Raw genomic sequence first — 19,781 nt, forward strand, 5'->3', positions numbered from 1 at the left:
GCCGGCAGGAAGAGGAAGCGTGGCCGGCCCCGCGGCGGCGGCTCCCCCTGGCGGTGGGCGGGCGGTGGGCGGGGCGCGAAGGGGGCGGGGCCGCCGCCGCCTGGCCGTGGCCGCGCTCCCGGCGCGTTTCCCCTTCCCGCCCCCTCCCTGGCCGCTCCCGCCCCGTCTGCCTGGTCGGGGCAGCAGGAAGCGGCTCTGATGTCAGCGGCGGCGGCCGCGGCGCGGCTCTGAGCGGCTTCCCCACCCCCGCCGCAGCCCCCTCGCCCCGCCGGGGCTGGCGGAGCTTCGGCCCCGCGGGCGCCCCTTTCGCTCCGCCGGGGACGCGCGGCCGAGGCGGCTGCCGGGCTCCGCAGAGGCCGCGGCCTAAGGCAGCCGGCGCGGCGCTCCGCCGGGGTGCGGGAGGGCGCGGGATGCGGAGCGGCGCCGCCGCCGCCGCCGGGGCCTCCGCCCGCCGCCACTGAGGCCCGCGGCCGCCGCGGATGCGGCCTCGCCCCGCGCGGGGGCCCAGGCGGCGCCTCGGCCCGGCCGTCCCCAACCCGCGCCCGCCAGGAGGGCAGGACCCGCCGCCGCGGCCCGCCTAGCCCCGGCCCAGGCCCTCGGCTGCCCGGCGCCGAGCCCTCCGCCCGCGGCCTGCCCTGGCCTCTCCCCCCCACCCCCGCCAGGCGAAGGAGGAGGGATGTCCGCTGCCGCCTCCGCTGAAATGATTGAAACCCCCCCGGTCCTCAACTTCGAAGAAATCGACTACAAAGAGATCGAGGTGGAAGAGGTGAGCGAGGGCCCCGTCGCCGCCCGGCCTCCCCGCAGACACCGCTCCCCGCTCCCCTGGCGCGGCCGCCCGGCCCGGCCCGGCCCCCGCCGCGGCGCCGGCCCCCGCGGGCCCCCGGGGCTGCCCGCCCGCCCCGGCGCCGGCGGGAAGGGAAGGGAAGGGCCGCGGGGCTGCCGGGGCCCCCCGCACACCCCCCGGCGTGGTTCCCTCCTCCTCGGGATGCCGCGGGGCTTGGCACCCCGGAACAGGGGCGGTGCGGCGGGGAGCGGCGGTGCCGGGTTGCTGCTGCCAGCCCCGGTGCTGGGCGCTGCGCCGTCAGGTTTTGTCTTGAGGGGGACGCGTTTAACTCGGGACTTCAAAATTAAAGTTTCGCCGCCTGTTTTCCCACCCACTTCAGCATGGGTGGCAAAGAGAGTTGTCAAACGCCGTCACAGGAGGGAATGGTTGATTCTGATGTTTCTTTTGGATCTCTATTTTCTGTATGCCCTCCCCCCCCCCTTTCTCCTTCTGCCACCCAAGTGAGCCGTTGTATATGTAATCATCACACCAGTGTCAATTATTTGGTAAGTTTACAGCTCTGTTAGCTGTAAGGAGGTACGGATCTTTTTTTTTTTTTTTTTCTTAACATAGGCCAGTGATGTTGCACTCATGGATCTGTAACATTTCACTTGTGACCTGTGTGTGTTACCCAGGAAGTGACATTCAGTTATCCTATAACATATTTGGAAGCAAGTATTTCTTCTTCTGTAGAAAGTTTCATAGTAAAATTATTCACTTAAATTCTTTGAGGCTGGGATGGGATGGATGACATACAGAATTCCATACCTACCTTTCATCTGTCTGGATTTCCTGTGGAAGTAGGATGGGTGCGATCCAGGAGAGCTTACAAGCTTTGCTGAAGGGCTCAGTAGTATGTATGTACCACCATGTTGTTTAACTCTCAGAATCACACAAAATACTGCTGCTGTTGGATTTTTTTTCTTCATCCTCTGCTAACGTCTGTACGGGAGTGAAGTTGCTTCATGCAGATCCACAGATCTGTACTGAATTTGTTGAGGCCACCTTGGACCTAACAGACACCTAAGGCTGCTGAAACAATCTTTGTGCTTTTATTCATAGATTAGCATCTTTCTCTTTCAGTAATAATTACCCTCGTTTTCTTAAAAAGTTTATGTGGAAGTGAATTTAGTTTTCTGTAGTAGCTTTTGTAGATACGACAACCAGCGTCTCACATTTTTGAAGTGGTTTGCACGATACTGGTTTGCTCATAATTCTTATGCTGGGCTTGTGTGGCCTGGCAGAGTTCACAGAACATAAAATCTGCAGTATTCGTGGAACACCACGGCACTTCCTGCTGTATTTAGATAATGTTGTAGTAACTTTGGCTTTCGCCGTAGCAGACACTGGAATTCTCAGAAGATACTATCTTCCAAAAGATTGCCTTTTCCCTCTTCTGTGAATATGTCAATCGTGAAGATATTTGACTCTGTAAGTCTAATCGTTCCTCTTCCCTTTATGCATTTAACTTCCAAAGTGAGAAAATTTTATGGTGTTTGGGAATGGAAAGTATTTTTGCATTTGATAATACGCCGAGGTTTTTGCAACGCTTACTAATGGACAGGGATCAAATCACATGCTTTGGGAGAAATGGCTTTTCTCACCCAGAGAAGAAAATAAGGTTGACAGGCATTTATCCGTCATAAAAAGGTGTCCTGTGATGGCTCGTAGAAGCGAGTAGCACACTTAGTGTGTTACACATAGCACTTTGAATGAATAAAACACTATACAAATCTTTAATCCTCTTGACACCCTTGGGAAGACTGTTAGCAAGGATTATATTGCTATTTTACGTGTAGGAAATTTGGAGGTGCATAGTGTGTAATTGGTGTAACTAGAATTTTATCATTCTAAGGTTTAGTTTTCGGAGCTTGTCTGTGTCCTACATACCTGCCTAGCTCCCGCTGAGACAGGACTATATGGATGAAACTGTATGCAGAGACAATGCCTAAGCAGTAATTTGTGCTTTATTTAATGTGATTGTTGTATTATCTCAAAGTAGTATCCCTGTTGGAGATGACAAAACTCGTGATATAAGCAGGGGAGCACTGATAGTGTTCCCTCCATGAGAAAAATCTGATGACAGCTGGTGTAGCATTTTGAGTTCCGCTCAGTGTACCTGTCCTACCAGAAATTCTTGTAGGCAATGGGGATACCATAGTGCTGAACACAGTCTAAACGTCGTTGCGCAGAGGAAGAAAGAAGATCTACTTTTACAGTAAAACAGGTGAATTAGAGACCATACTTAGACCTTGCTTTTCTCATGATGCAATTTGAGCGCAAATAGTCAACTTTGCAGTCATAACAAAACATACATTGTTACTGAGGATCTTCTGTGCTCTCACTTCAGGCTCGGAAGTTTCCAAGGATTTTGAAATGGCTGTAAGGACTCAAAATGGTCAGATTTTAATATGCTTGGCAAACTTCAGATGTTTCAAAATGGAGTGTCAACAGATCTACACTGGGAACTCAGATGAATGCTTGTATAATCATAGCTTTGCTGTTGTATTATCAAGGCTGTCTTGTCAGCAGATAGCAGTCCCACTCTGCCACTGGTTTATTAATAGATATTGAAGTTCTGGAATACTTGCAGGCCCTGAGTCCTTGCTAATAAATGTGGGATCTGTAAGTGTGGTTTCGTTTAAGTTTGGCTGAACTCTACTGGATAATATCAAGAATATACCATATTTTGTTTCAGCTACCATGCACATGACTAACTGTACTGTAGTGTTACTTCCCACCAGTCAAACTTGTCTCCAACTTCAAGCTGCCTTCTCATTATTTCAAGTGCTTAGATTGTAGTAAAATATAGAGATAACTATTATGGATGAGCTGGAGTCAAATCAAAATTCACGTGACACAGCGGGAGCATCTTCAAAACTAGAAGGGGGAAAAACAACATAAAGCTTTGGTTCAAGAGAAATATTCCATACTTCACCATGCAAATTTTTGACTGTGAGAATATAGTCTCTGAAGTTTTCAGGTGTTAGATAGACAAATCATTAGAAACTGAATAAATAAAACTACAGAATTTATCTGAAAACTTAATACAGCTGAAATCAAGTTAACAATAAAAAGCCTAGTAGCCCTATTTTAAAATATGATCTTTAAATCTAGCCTAAATACTGCCGTCTCTTCTTCCCAGAGGAGCTTTCACATCTAAGCAATGAACAGACTTTGGTTTTGAATTGTTCTGGCAACCTGCTCCCTGCCACTCTTCCCTGAAAATCCCACAGCCCTTTCTCCGTCATGTAACTCGATAACAGTCCCATACATGACCAAAACGCAGACCTCTTCATCACATGATGCTGCGTATGCCTTGGATCACACAGCCATGGATCACACAGCCAAAAGATGCATGTCTGGTCCTGTATGCTGTGGCCCGGCCCAGTCGCTTTCTGATGTCGCCAGGTTGAAAACCATTGCCGTATTTGCATAGCTGCAGGTTACTTCTGAACAGTCTGAAAGTGTAAATTATGTGAAAACTGTTGTTGAAGACTGTGCTAGTATACTGTAATATACACTGAAGTTTATTTTCAACAATCTATTTGGGCAACAGTAGGTAGTTCTAAGGGGATTTAGGGTAATGTTTTCTTTAAGATGAACAGATAAGCTTTCGTTTTTTAAACAGTTGAATAATTTCATTAACTGTCTGAGAAGTGTGCTGAGAACTGCACATGTTCCTTGCAATTATGGAGCAGAGCAGCTCAGAGACAAGAGAATGAGGAATACAGCGAGACAGCTGGTTTTTGCTCCCCTGTGTAGTAGTTAACTTTTAAATAGTTAATGAGATGCGGTGACTGATTATGGAGTTGTCACTACCTCCATTGTTTTTACCTCTTTGGGGATTGTGTCCACTTGTAGAATACCAATCTGAAAAACTGGAAGAAGTTTGGACAAGAACCACAAGTGTGATTTGGGAGCTGAACAGTATTCTTGGATATCTGACATGAGTACCAAAGGCTTGGTTCTCAAGAGCCAAGGATGGTAGTTAGGAATCCGTTTGAAGTCAGTTGCATCTGCAATTTCTCAGCCTTTTCAGAAAGTAAGCATTCAAAGTGCAAAGATGGGCATCCAGAAGCAAAGGCAAAAAATTAGTACATGGTGAAAACATACACCAGAATTTTCTGCAGTTTTACTCTAAATAGGTTTCTGATTTAAATCACTATTGAAATTTTGTTTAGTTATACCAGTAGAAGATTCTCTTCATTCATCTATATAAGATAATAGCTGAAGTGTCAGCTGGAGTGTGAATTTATAGCAGAAGTTACACAAAACCAACTTTTAATGCAAGACTTTACACTTATTTCTACACGTGCAGATTTATTCAATGAATCGGTTTGCATCCTGTAAAATAAACTTATATTTTATTCTCATAAAGAATGTGAGGGAAAGAAACCTCACAGACTCTTCTATTCCAGTGGTGAAAGCAAGCTGTGTGTTTATGAGATAATAATAAAGTTCCATGTCTAATGCAGCAGCTATGGTTGTGACTGACAGTGTAACTGCTATCAGAAATGGGGGGGGGGGGGGCCGAGGAAGGCCCTTTCCTAAGGAAAAAAAACTGAAACAACAGAACCAGCTTCATGTGTCCCTTATTTATCCCACCCAATGGATTGTAGTGGTATTTTGCTGATTGCAGAATGAAAAGCAAATAATCAAAGACCAGCAATTTTAGGCTGTGCCAACCCAGCAAGCCCTGCTCGTGTTGGAGTCCTTTGCCCGGAGTGCCTCATTGCCCAGCATTTGGTGTCTAAAACTAGAATCTCATCTCTGGGCTGCTGTAACAGAATAACTTGATTCATACTAGAACATCAGACAAGTGTTTTGTTAATGTTTTTAAATTACTGGTAATTAAGTTCTTGAGACAGATGTGTAAAAGGCTATAAGTATGTAAAAAGCTGGGATGAAAGTGTGACCTGGTAAACTGTTACCTTTGCTTGAGATGGGTGCATTTCCTAGAACGACTGAGCTATCGAAACGCAAAGAGGATTTGTTGCGTGCTGAGAGCAAAGGCAGAATTTCTGGCAACACCCGTAATTTTAGGACTGTATGTGATGATACTTTGAGTCTCTGTAAACATGTTCTGAAGAAGTTGAAAAGAGAATGATTTCTTAAAACAGAACTGAATTCAGATAGCCGAGTCACTAAATAATAACTGTACAGTGTTGTGCAGCTCTAACACATGATGTCCTAAATATGGACCAAGTGTATTAGTTTGTGGCAAGCAGAAGTTATGTATATTTGTTAAGACTATAAATTGATTTTTAATAACGGATTTTTTCATTAAGAAATATGTTTTCCTATGGTGTTTTGCGTAACTTTAAAGTTGAAACTTGGAAACTAAATCTAAATTAAATTACTTAGCTTAAAATTAGTGGGATTACTTATGGGTGGGTTTTTTTTCAGGGGGAGGGAGCAGCTTTGGAGTTCGTTTTTTTTATTGCTGTATGAATCCCAGAAAGGGAAAGCAACATTTAGAATTGGGTTGAGCACTAGTACAAATAAACTTAACCAGTCAAAGGACATAGCTGTAAGAATTGGCAGATCTGAACTCCTTCCTAAAAGTGCTGCCAGGGTATTGGCCACAGTCATGTGTGGCATGGGGCCGATTTGCTTCAACCTGCTTAATAAAGCATAGCACACACAGAGGAACCAAAGTTGGAATTTGAGCCTGGTTGAATGAATGATAGAAAATGTAGGCATATATTTTTAGGGGCTGTAAACTGTTGTTCATGGCTTCTTTTGGCAGTTTTTTTTTTTTTTTTTTTTTTTTCATCTGTATGCTTTCTATGTGTCATGCTGGCAGATGCGTGAAAAACTGAAAATACTAGTGTGCTTTGTTGGTACTGCTGGAATTCTGGTAGGTAGAAAGAATGGAAGCAACTAAATTTAAAAATGTGTTTCTGTTTTTACAAAGCATTGTACAACATTTCCCTACCACCACCCTGTCTTGCATTGTGTCTGAAGCTTGAGAGATCCCAAAGTTCAGTTTGCATGAACCTTTCATTTGCAAATACAATGGTAACCAAAGGGACATAGATATTAAAGATAATTAGAGACTGCTGTCTGTTTGGAAGCACGGGTTTTGTTGGGTTTGTGTTGGGTTCTTTTGACTCCTTGTCTTGCTTCCCAAAATCGTAAACAAACGTGTCATGTAGGTACTGCAAATTATGAAGACAGTTCTCAAGAGAATACTACATCTGTTAACCAGGCAGCTATTTTATTTTATTGCAGTCTTGTATATCCAGCAAGGGTTTTTAACAAAGAAAAGCACTAGATATCCAGCATGTGGAGCTAACTAAAATGGAAACTTAGTGGATAGAGATGAAAACTTTGTATCTTTATACTTTTGAGTGAGTAGAAGACCTGTGCAGTTAATGCAAAGTTGAAATTCTGAATTCACAGAGATAAATTTTTGTTGTTTTATTGGGGGGGGAGGGGACCGGAATTATTGGTCACATCACTTTGGACAAAATACATCCCCGAGGGCTCAGCATATCTGCAATATCTGTTACCTGCATGATCTCTGGTCTACATACTTACAGTCAGTATAGTCTACATACTTAAAAGTCAGTATCATGTATCTTTGTTTATGTACAGCATTTGATACTATTTGTACACAGAGGCAGAGATAATGTTTGTTCCAGGGATCTCGTATGGTTCATATTCTTTAAATAAAACTCCAAATCCATTATCTGGAAAACATGCAAACAGCACTCTCTTTCCCCGTGTCACTTTGTCCCACAGTAAAACATTAACTTTTTACTTGTATGAATTTTATAGGGAGAGGAATAAATTTGCATATGCTTTCAATCTTTAAAGCTCTTCAAGCATTTCTGCTAGTTTATAAAATGTGTCTGTGCCATGTACTAATGGAGTGGTTCTTGACAAACTTAATTCTATTCTGTGGAAAAGCAGAAGCACTGATGTTCTGTTTCTAAATGTGTCATATGCCCTATATTTTCCTTTTTTCTCCTAGAAGATATTTAGAGGGATAAAATCTTTTACCAAAAGAATGTGTTTATTTTTAGATCGTTTTCCAGACATACGCAGTGCTACAGATCAACTTCTGTTTATTGATTTGTTGTGTCAATAATTCCATTAACTGTGCTTCATATAATTCAGAATATGCACTACTGCCCAAACACATGGTGTGGCACCAGTAGCAGGGGACAAGAAGGAATGAGCATGAAGAAACTAAAGTTCAGGCAGCACCTCCCTCCTGTGCTATTAAGTTACTTAGTTCCAGCACACGGTGGTGAGGGAAACTACGTGGTGTTTAAACTGTTCTGACAAGTTCTAAGACTTGCTCGTTTAAAGAATAAGGTCAGTGAAAACTTAAAAGGAAGAAAACAAAACGTAAGTCGAATCCACCACAAGCTCCATTGTGTTGTATAAAGGATGTTTCTATGATGAGTAAGATACTTTTTCCAGATTAAGTAGGAAAGACATACTGGGCTTTCACATACGGTAAACTTCAAATTTATATCAGATCCGTCATTGCTTCTGACGGTTGCTGCTTTCGTATGCTGTCCAAGAGGCTGAGCTGCTTTAATGGAGGATTGACTCTTCTCTGTTTTCCCTGTATCCTAGGTAAATATTCAGTGCATTCGTGTCCTCTTCTCAAGTTCAACCCTCTGCCTATGCAGGCACCAAGTCACTGATAAATTGTTATGAAACCTTGACTGCATAATCATTTATCAAACTCTTTTCACCAACCATAAAATTTATGTATCTGATGGTCTCTTACAGCTTTCTGTTGCATAAGTAAGATTTAGATTACCTGGTAAGCTCTGCCTGTTGGTGTCAGACACTGATTTTTTTTTTTTATTTTTTTTTTTTTCTTCCCCCTCCCTTCCCAGTCATCAGCAGGACTTCATAAAGTACATCTGATTTTTTGGACTTTATTCCACTTTTCAACTAGAACCCAAGTATTATGACATTCATGGCACAATGTAAAGCATCACATTGAGTGGTACACTAGTTTATCTTAGTTTCTTCATTGAATAGAAATGTTATTTAAAAATACAGCAAAAACTGGAAAATAATGGTTTCTGTAGTATGTGAACTGGAAATACATGTACCAGTTCTTGGTGTTAAACTTGCACATAGTCATGTATTTATCTTCAGGGGAACAGTATGCAATGGTATTGGCTTGTGGGCTGAATTTGACTGTATGAAGTCAAATGGAAGAGATGATTGGGCTTTCTTTTTTTGTTGTACATGTAATTTTATTTTTATACAAGTCTAAAAATACATTTAATATATAAAAATATATGTAGTATATATTAGTCATAATAATAAAATTGTATCTGTAATACATATAATATGTTTGTATGTGTGGACATACACAAGTATTTTCAGCAAGGAAAGATATGACTAGCCAAAAAAAGTAAGCCTGATGATCACAAATTGTTGTAAATGATTCAGGCTAAGTTAAAAAAAAAAAAAAGTCAAATTGCTTCATTAAATTTTTTTCAGGTGTATCTGAGACCAATCTTTTAACTGGTGTATATGCATTGTTTTTAAATAACAATTTTTTTTTCTGTGTGACTGGATTAAATGTAACAGAGCCATAGTCAAAAACCATGAAAGAGTGTGAGAAAAGGTACAGTGGGAAAAGGAGCCTTCTAAAAGGAGTCTCACTCAGCCTTCCTCCATAAAGCCAATTATATTCACCTAGGAGAAATTATTATATACACACCTCCTCTTCTGTAAGCGGGGGAAGAGTTCTTCCCAGTTACTTGACCAGTTAGGGTTCCTCCGCATCGTAGGGGAACAGCAGACCTTGAATTGCTGCTGCCAGTGCAGTTCATCCTGCCCGAGTGGCTCTGTGGCATCGTTCTCTTGTTGACTTTCTGTCCTTCGCAGTTCTGAGGCGTGAGCAGGCGGCTGCTATCTGAGTTGCATGTGCTTGCACAGTAGATGATTTCCATGTGCTCAGTAAATCAGCTCCCCTGTGAAATGCACACTTACGGGAGACACACAGACTGATGAGATTTTTCTTAAATTGTAGGTCCGGTCATGTGCTGTGCGCGGTGGGTACAGGGGTTGTAATGGACAACTCTTTTATGCCAGTAAAAGAAGGTGGGGGGCCTGCCAACCCCAAGAAATTGGGCAGTTGTATTCAAAGCATGATCTGAGAGAGAAGAGGAAATACCAAGAGAGTCTGTTTTGGACTTTTAGGTCTTCAGGTGACTCACCCTTTCCAATTACTTTATGTACTATTCTCCTAGGCTGCTTGACTATCATTCACATGGGCTGGTGTCTCCAATTTCCGTTGTGCACTGCAAGAAAATAGTTGGCGTGTGTGGTATCAAGACAAGAGTCAAGGCCCTATACTGTAGCTGGGGGAGGAGGTTGCAATCAAGAAGTCCCTTTTTGCATGGGGTGGAATGGGTCATGTTCTGTGCGTCTGTTGTGGATATCTTGTGGTAAACTCGGTTTATGAACCACTGCTGTGGATGGTGAGAAGCCAGGAGACCCTGGAAGACTAAGTGCATGCTGTAATGTGAAAGAGAAAAATACTTTTTTTGTGTGTGTTAAGGAAACCAGAAGAGGTAAATGCCATTGATGGCTGTTCCTGGGTAGCCATCTCTCATATCCATACGTAACCTTACAAAATATTGAGCATACTTCCCTTTTTCTCATCTTTCTTAATGCAAAAACTTGATCTTTTTTGATTTATATTTTTCAACTCTTCAAATTGGGCCCTTGATTGCAAACTTCCCTATATTCAGCATGAAAGTTTAGCAGTTCTTGAGCTGTGCACTTGAAGCCTTATCTACCCCGTTCTCAAGGCAAATCCTAATCTAAGCCAAGCATGGTTTACATACATGATAGTCAGTTTGTTTTGACGTGGAGCCGTGACAAGTAGTCTGGTGCTTGTACATTCCTGGCTACCAAGTTGCTTTCTCTGGATCAGTACTCTTAACTTATACTCCAGATTATTACTATATCGGGGGGCACCTCAAAAAAGGTTAAATTATTAAATGTTATTTCCTCAAAGGATGAACATTCAGGCAGCAGGCAGTTTGCATGGTTTCAGCATTGGGAATGTGTGATTATTCACTGATTTCCTACAAAGCATACTTTTCTTTTAAGAAACTGTCCTGTTAAGGAGTGAATTCACTAATGAACCTATATGAATCAGTGTACTGATAGAATATTATGTTTTAACATTTTGTGGGTCCTTTAATTATGTTGCATCTCTATATTTTAATTTTGAATATTCCTTCCTACCCCACCCGCCCCAAGAATCTGTTCCTTTTTTTATTGGATAAAGTCATAAATAACTATGACTTTCTAGTGAAGAGCTTTGTAGTTTTGGGAAGTGTGGTTTTCTCATTTGAGATAATTAAGATCATATTTTTATGAAATACTGTTACTGCATGTTAGTAATAAAATTATTTGTATGTATTTTCCAGTTCTTCTGTAAATGATCTCTGTAGGGAGCTTAGCTGAGCACTAGTTATGCCTTGACGGCATAATATTAAATTGCTGCTGCAAAACTCGATCATGTCTTCAGTTTTCGAAGTTAAATTTCTTTTCTGTTTGTGACGTCCTGCACAGCAAATGAAACCATTTCAAGTTTTAACTCAAGTGTTTCACGTTATCTTTTTCTAGGTTGTTGGAAGAGGAGCCTTTGGTGTGGTCTGCAAGGCAAAATGGCGAGCTAAAGATGTAGCCATTAAACAAATAGAAAGTGAATCTGAACGAAAAGCCTTCATTGTAGAGGTACAGTAAGTTTGCAGGAAAACTTGAGTTTGGTCAAGCTTGTTTTCTTAAATTCATGGGTGCATTTAGTGTACTAAAAGCTATGTCTGTATTACATGGTAAATGCAGCCTGTGGTACCCAGTACAGGCCTGGACCCCCTGTCATGCAGAACAGGACATCAGTCAGAGTACATTGCAGCTCCTTCAGTTCACTTCCATAAAACTGGAAGGCAAGGGGGGAGAGAGGAGGTCACACAGGTCACAGAAGCACCAGCTCCGAGGGTGGAGTCAGGGTGCAGCTGAAATACCCCGCAGAATCCCAGAGCTGATTAGCGTTTCCAGGGGCTACAGTGCAAGTGCTTCAAACAATCAGTTCCATACTTGTAACTGTTTCATATTTTTTTCAGCAGTTCTAATTATTTTGTTAGTTTTTTCTTAGGTATAAGTTTATTAATACATGCAACACATTTAAGGGCAATAGCTCTTTGCATTCAATGTCTACTTCTTCAGAAAAATCTTGAGTAGTTCAGATATACTGATAAACTTCCCAAGATACATAATGCTTTCTAGAATCAAAAGTTAACCATGTAATTTAAATTAGAGGTATTGTGACATGCTGCTTAGTATTTAGTCAGTAATCATCTAGGATGTTCAAGATATACAAAAATATGTTAAAAATAAATCTCTCAATTTTGGAACTAAACGTAACACATGGAAGGGGGTTAAAGGTAGCATATTTGTAATAGGCCTCTCTGTGTAAGTATTTATATGTTGTTTATTACCATGGAAAGTTTTTGATGTTATTAATCTGAGTCTAATTTAATACTGAGTAGATCTGATCAGTCTCTTAGCATTTTTGTGTTCAAAAGAGATCCGAGAAGATAATTCCAGAAATACTTCAGTAATTATTGGGATTCAGGAAACCCTACACAGTGCAAGCATCAATTGTAATACTCTGTTCTGTTTTTTTAAAACTTCTGAAGTGGACGGAAAAAGTAACATTAACTCTGTAGACAAACAGCATAAGCTTCCCCAGAAGTCTGTGTAAAGGGAAAAAAAAATGCCTTTTTCCTTCTCTTCTACTACCTACTGGTGAAGAAAAAGTTGGTGTAAAATAGTCTGATCATCAGTTAATACAAGCAGCAATAGGTTCTTGGAACTATGTCATATTAATATCAAACTGGCTGGCTTATTTTGTAGGGTTGTGGGTTGTTTGTTTGGTTGGGATTTTTTTAGAACCATGATTTTCTATATTGTGAACAAAGCCAATCTGATTCAGATTGTTTATGTAGTCAGACAACGGGTATTCCAAAATTGGAGGCTCCAGGAAGGGCACCGAACCTGTAGAGGTCCTAGTTGCACAGTGCTTATTGTGATTTTACTACACTGTGAAAAAAATACTTTCTTTAATTTCTTTAAAATTTCTTTTAAGTACAGTTCCAGTTAGACACAAATCTAATCACATAAATTAAAATGCAAACAGGAACATCAGTCTTGTAATTTCGAAAATCACCATCTATGGTTATGCAAGCATGTAAAACTGTAATTGCTGTTGTGGTGTATGAATTACAGATATGAAAACAAAGCATTAGCCTTTTTTTCCCCATGGTTTGAGTTAAGGTGTGGTTTGTTTTGCAGCTTCGACAACTGTCACGAGTAAACCATCCCAATATTGTCAAGTTATATGGAGCCTGTCTAAACCCAGTAAGTTATAGCTTTGTCAGTATGTCAGAAGGTGACTAGCTTAACATATGCAAGCATCAATTTACAAAATGTGTATTTTATATACATTTTGTATGTTTTAGCCATAATAAGGAAATATTCAGATATGTAGGTTGGTTGATATTTTCAAATTTTTATCTTTTTCTTTCCCCTGTTACGAGAAATAAATTCTTTCAAGAAAACCCCAAAGCTGTTTCTAAACACCGGTTATACTTCAGTTTGTGAGAATGGCATCTGGTGTATTAGATATGTAGTGCCATTCATATCTACAGTTCTGTTAATTGCAAGTCAGCAGTACGTAAAGAAAATACATTAGCAACACATGATTCATAGATTGTAAATCAGTTCCTATTATCATATATGCCGTTTTCAAGATTTGCTTTCTTTCTGCCACAGCTGCAAACAGTCCCACAAAGCAGAAAAGCAAGTATTGTGAGAGGACAGATGTATCCTTAGCTAATTCGAGTATGGGCTATTTAATTGGTTAAAAAAATGCTGCGTCCTATTTTTTCTAGTGAAATTCTTTTTACTAGTGAAATTCTTTTGACGTGGTATTTCATTTTTTTCGTAAGCCACTAAAAAAAAGTAAAGGCAAATGAATTGCATTTTGAAGACAGCATGTGCTTTTCAGGAGTCAGGGCAGGGGGTGGGGGGAAGTCGTTCTTTTCTAACTTACAATCAGAACTAAGTATAAAACTGATTTCTGTTTCACGTAAATATGTACCATTCAAACTGACCCTTTATTGTCCATTAGCTTAGGTATGGAGACTTTGCAGTTCCTCTCAAAGAACTTTGATTTCAGTTTACAGAAGATGTTTTCCCCACCCACGTTTAAAACATCCTTATTTTTTGTCCCCTCCCCACTCCCCCAAAGGTGTGTCTTGTTATGGAATATGCTGAAGGAGGTTCTCTGTACAATGGTGAGTATCACTTCAACATAATGTCTTCCTGGAGCTGAAGTGCTAGTGTTAGGGAAACATGATCTAAAATACAAAGTTTTTTCGTACATATGTCTCCATCCTTGGAGATACTCAGGAGCCACCTGGACAGAGTTCTGAGCTACCGTCTCTTGATGGCCTGTTTGACACTGCTTGGTGGACCTCCAGAGGTCCCTTCTAACCCCAACCATTCTGTGGTTCTTTTAAATTCTTAAAAGAATTTTAAGGAGAAAGGAGTGTGCTTTTAAAAAACACTTTCAATCCACTGGTTTGTTTCTTCATATTAGTTTGCTATGTTTTATAGAAGTCATTCAAGGTTTTCCAGTGGAACATCTAAAAAGATTCTTCCTAAACTTGTGAATTCCCTGAGTATTTAACAAAGGCTTTACCAGGGATAGCTGAGAACAAGCGACACCTTATTGAATTTTAACATTAAAAATTACGAAAAGCATACTAAAAAATGAAAAATATTTTGACATTTCCATTATTTTGACAGTCTGCAGAAGGATACTTTCAGTTGCAGTGATGAGGCATTAATAATTGCTTAGATTCCACAGAGTTTTCTGACTGGTATGTTGTTAACTCCGTTGTATCTGTTGTAATATGCAATAAAGTTCTTTTTAGTTTGTGCCTTTGTTTTGCAGTGCTGCATGGTGCTGAACCTCTGCCTCATTATACTGCTGCACATGCCATGAGTTGGTGTTTACAGTGTTCCCAAGGAGTGGCCTATCTCCACAGTATGAAACCAAAGGCTCTAATTCACAGAGACCTGAAACCACCAAAGTAGGTTTATGGCTCATGTTTCATATTTTCTTACAACTGGAATTTGAGATCATTTATAATAATCTCATTGCGTTTGGAAGAAATACTAACTTTATTGAAGGTACCGTGTTCTAAATGAAAGCTGCGCATTTGAAACTTCAGTCACAGAATGATGGTACATGGTACAGGAGATAAACTGTACTCACTTTCTGTTAAACTGGAAAAAAGTCCTGCTCCTGCTCTGCATCGTGGAAGAGGATTTTGGTAGGGACTGGGCTTCTAATCAGAGGCATTTAAATGCCCCAGTTTTACAATGGATTGTGGTGTTCAAGAAGAGAACGTTAGGTGGGGGGGGTTGTTGGTTGCATGGTTTTAATGTCATATTTAATCTGATATATTAGAGCTCTCTGCCCCCTCCTCTACCCTCTTCTGCCTGTTCCATTACCCCTGTCAGAATCTCCCATCACTTTCCACTGAAACAAAAGTGAATAGTTCTCCTTGGTCAGCTTGTTGATCTGACTCATTTTACAGCTTCAGATCTGGCTCCACAGATTAGGTGGAAACAGATTTGGGGATCAGCAGGATCACTCCCTCTTTTGGTGGTAGCCTGCAGTTATTACCAGATAAAATTGCAACCTGAAGCCATACTTTAAATCTTGAATTCTTTCTTATATCCCCAGTTTTGATTGAGAGCTGTTAACAAGTAACTTCAAGTGCTTTCATTTAAATAAATAGCTGCATTGACTGACATTAATGGGAGTCTTGATCTTTCTTCTTTTGGTAAAATTGCTACAGCACTTGTTGTTTTCCAGCCTCTGGCATCTCAAGTACAAATTTTGTCGATATATGCTTAGTGGTTTACTATGGCTAAAGATATTTATTGAAAATCTAGCATGTAGAAGTATTAATAAATCACAATATATATTTGATTATTTTAAAATACTTCACATGTTCAGATAAGGCACAAGTGACCTTACTTATTTCTCAAATTCTAAAGCTAAAGCACTGAGAAGCAAAGCCTTAGATATTCAACTATATTAGAATGATAGATGGTTTATTACCAGACTATTTCATCCTACTATTTTGTGTTTTTTTTTCCTTTCACAGTTTGCTCTTGGTAGCTGGGGGGACAGTTCTAAAAATCTGCGATTTTGGTACAGCCTGTGATATTCAAACACACATGACCAACAATAAGGGAAGTGCTGCTTGGATGGCACCTGAAGTTTTTGAAGGTAACAATAATTTACAGTGTCAATATTATATGTTCTTCCTAGGGTTGCAACTGTGATTTTGGTGTAGGAAAGAAGAGCATCATGTAATCTTACTTTGTTTCAATCAGTGCATTAAAGTTTGAGGTAACAGCTGAAAGAGGATTGGCAGAATTCTAACATTTATTTAAAAATCTGTATGATTGTATAATGCCAAATAGTTATGCAGAGTTTCAAAGAGCAGCACTGAACTGACTCTGTCATGTTAGTATTAGACAGTTAATTACATGACCATGTGGAACCTGTATTTGTGTCATTGCTGAGATTCACATGAGAAGTAGCTTTAGACAGCTCCTGTTTCTTATTTTATAAGTAAAAAACAGCCAGAGCACTGTTTCATCAGGACTGTGCTGTTTCCGAGATTCTCAAGTGATTTCAAACTCTTCTGACTTTTAAATACACTGTCATTACTCTCATTCCCTGTTCTGATCAGCTTTTATCTTTAGAATTTCCCTGTTAGTGTCTCTGAATTGAGCATAATTGCCCTCATTTTCGGTCCCCCACTTTGTTGTAACTCCATCTTTGTCTGCTTTTTGTGTAATCTAGAGATTTTATGTACGTCCTCTTTCCTACATACCAAGGAATTTGTTATTAACAGTTATTATAGTGAAGTAGGAAAACAAGCTATTTCTTGAAACGTAGCTGGGGAAGACTGATGACGCTTGATAATCAGATAGGTATAATTGCTGCATGATTATCAGAGAAATAATCCAGTCAATATTAGGACAAATTAAACACGTTTTAGCCAGTCAGTACCTTAAATTATCATTGCGATTAGCAGAGTGGTCTGGAGAAATCCTCTTCCTGTTTTAGCAAGTAGGTGTCATGGTTTTGATATATTTGGCAAGTGCAGTGGTTTCCAAGATTCTGGATCCAAGTGGCCTCTTCTTTTTTACTGTCCTTATTCCAGAGAGGAGCAGCAAATTATGTATATCCATATATGTTTTCAGGAGGTTTTTTCGTCTGAACACCACTTTTGGAGCTTTTGTTTTGAAGGTGCCTTTTTTTTCTGCGCATATAGCTTAGAGGACCCGCCCAACTTCATTCTGGTGCCTAAAAATTTTCCATTATGTCACTTTATATTGAGACACCTACTCTATTTCTTTAAGTCTAGCTAGGACTGCTTTTTTTCCTTAACATTTGTTTACTATTATATTAAACTGTATAAATTAGAGATAATTTTTTCTTTTGGAAATAATCAGTCAGACAATCAATGTTAAAGCTAGAGTTTTTTGAGTGAAAAATCTTAATCAAAACCAGATTTTGAAATAAGTATATTGTAGTAGGGATTTACAGTGCGTATCCTAATTCCTCTGGTGTATGAATTCAGCAAGGCAGAACAAAGAAATCTATTATGCCAAATTTATTGTTGGACAACAGCAAAAGTCTTCAGTTTACAGTTGGTTTTATGTACTTTTGTCTGAAAGCATTTACTGATAATGACACAAATCTTTATACAAAGTATCAAGGAAAGAGAGGAATCTAGTAACTTCTATGATGTAACATATCAAATTACTCTTGAAACAGTCATTAAACTACTAAAATTACCATGTCAAATGTCAAAATTGTTAAAACTTTGTTTGCTTATGTTACTGCATCAGAATTCAACAATGGAATAAATGCTAATACTGACTAACGTTTTTAGATTAGAACAATAAAGGCACAAGAAGTACCTGTTGTAGATTGCTGAGTGCTCGTTGTAGTAATTGCCTTAATATTAAGATTCGCCCCCCCCCATTTTAAACATGAGAGCACCTAAAGCCTTGTACAGAACAAACAATCTAAATGAATATCATTTAGGTCAAGATAAAGTGAAAGAGAGCAAGTGTTCCAATGTCGGAACTCCCTTTGGAAGAAACTTTTTAAATTACTTTGGGATAGTTGGATAAATCAGGGAATGATTGTGTCTGTTATCCTACTTTGGTCTGTCACATATGAAACAATACGGAATACTCTTTCACTTCTTTTGGTCTCTGAGTTTTCAGAATTAGTCCAAGACTTCTTAGTTACAAAATAGAATTTCCTTGCTCAAAGAGTAGAAATAACACTGCTGCCCTGTCATAGGCTGTGTGTCACAGAAGTACTGTGGCTGCGTGGATGAGACCATTTTGCTTCCCTTACCAATCTGTCGTTGTTAAGATACCTTTTTTCCCAGCACCTTTGAAAATAAGCTGACTGATAAAGTTGACTTTGTTATGCCCCTTCAGTAACTTTTGAACTCATTAGCCACATTCAGCTACTTTGATACAAGTGGAGAGAGTTTTGGAGATGCTAAGTTCTCAAAGAGTTTTGTAAAATCAGGAGCTGGGAGAAGTCCACATCAGTGCCTTCGCTTAGAGAGGACGTGTGGTTTGTGCTGCAGCCTGTCTGTCTGGTCTGCAAGAGCTGGCCTGTGAACATGCTGCTTTCATTGCACGGTTTGTCGGAGGTGTGGGGCAGAGGAAGATGGATCGTAGGTAGCGGAGCCGGTTGCAACTGGATGTTACACGATGGGTATCCACATGAAGCTAGGCTTCTTGAATTCCACTGCTTATGAAATGATTTGTCTCAATGATGCTTTGTGATTATGCATAATTAACAAAAACATCTCTTGGCCACCCGATGCCAATTTTGATCCTTGTTTGAGGACATATGAGCAAATCTCCATAATTTATATTCACGCATTTATTATCATGCCATTAGCCGTTCACATTTCTTTTTAGTGTTTGCATGAGTTATGGTTACAGAGCAAACATTCTTTCTTTGCAGTCTCTCAACATTTTTATTCATAATTCTATATCACCTACATGTCTTCTGCATCTTTAACATGAGTCTTAGAAATATTGAACTTATGGTCAAAGAACTTTAGGTAATGACATGATAAAAAGAACAAAAATAATAAACAGCGATGAAATAAGATTGTGAGGAGTTGAGGAATCTGCGGATTTGTTCAGGTGGTAACTTGGTAGTTCTGCTAAAGACCTGTAATTAATAAAGAGCAGTGGATATGACAGATGTTACTGGCTGGCATGTTGTGACTAATGGAAGAAGTGAGTTGAAGAAGAATATTTAGAGGAAACAAGCACAGTCAGTTAAATCCTGGATGCAAGAGATCTTTGAAACTTTAATAAATTGTGTTTCATATAAGAAAACTGACGCATTTTATCATTTCAGGATGACTCCAAGTGAAAAGGATTCATTTCCAGAGAGAGGCATTCTTAACGATCCTACTGTCAAATGATTTCAGACTTAAGTTAGCGTGAATCAGCCAGCTTTAGAAAACTGGTTTTTTCTCAGCAAAACAAATGTGAAGTGAAAGGAAGCATACAGAGCTATTTATCAGCTGAAAACTACTTCTTTTTGATGTGCTATATAGAAAAGAGACAAATTCTATTGATGGCTTTCTTCCAGGTAGCAATTACAGTGAAAAATGTGATGTTTTCAGTTGGGGTATTATTCTCTGGGAGGTAATCACCCGTAGGAAACCTTTTGATGAGATTGGTGGTCCAGCTTTCCGCATAATGTGGGCAGTTCATAATGGTGAGTTGAAAATACTTCCCTGCATTTGAA

The 19,781-nt window shown here is 40.1% G+C and overlaps 1 protein-coding gene across 4 annotated transcripts in view; it reads left to right on the forward strand.

The window, feature by feature from the left end:
- The first annotated feature begins 528 nt into the window (after nucleotides 1-528).
- The window catches only part of MAP3K7 (mitogen-activated protein kinase kinase kinase 7), a 47,647-nt gene continuing 28,394 nt past the window's right edge, over nucleotides 529-19,781 (forward strand). For 2 of the 4 annotated variants that reach the window (XM_075414355.1, XM_075414356.1), the window contains exons 1-7: nucleotides 531-766; nucleotides 11,453-11,563; nucleotides 13,181-13,246; nucleotides 14,139-14,184; nucleotides 14,847-14,985; nucleotides 16,072-16,196; nucleotides 19,623-19,751. In XM_075414355.1, coding sequence (XP_075270470.1) covers nucleotides 677-766; nucleotides 11,453-11,563; nucleotides 13,181-13,246; nucleotides 14,139-14,184; nucleotides 14,847-14,985; nucleotides 16,072-16,196; nucleotides 19,623-19,751 — 706 coding nt within the window. In that variant the 5' untranslated portion in view covers nucleotides 531-676. Of the gene's footprint in view, nucleotides 767-11,452; nucleotides 11,564-13,180; nucleotides 13,247-14,138; nucleotides 14,185-14,826; nucleotides 14,986-16,071; nucleotides 16,197-19,622; nucleotides 19,752-19,781 lie in introns of those variants that run through there. The other 2 variants (XM_075414357.1, XM_009938993.2) reach the window with 2 other exon arrangements.

The sequence above is a fragment of the Opisthocomus hoazin genome, chromosome 2 (assembly GCF_030867145.1).
Source record: "Opisthocomus hoazin isolate bOpiHoa1 chromosome 2, bOpiHoa1.hap1, whole genome shotgun sequence".
Taxonomy (NCBI): Eukaryota; Metazoa; Chordata; class Aves; order Opisthocomiformes; family Opisthocomidae; genus Opisthocomus; species Opisthocomus hoazin.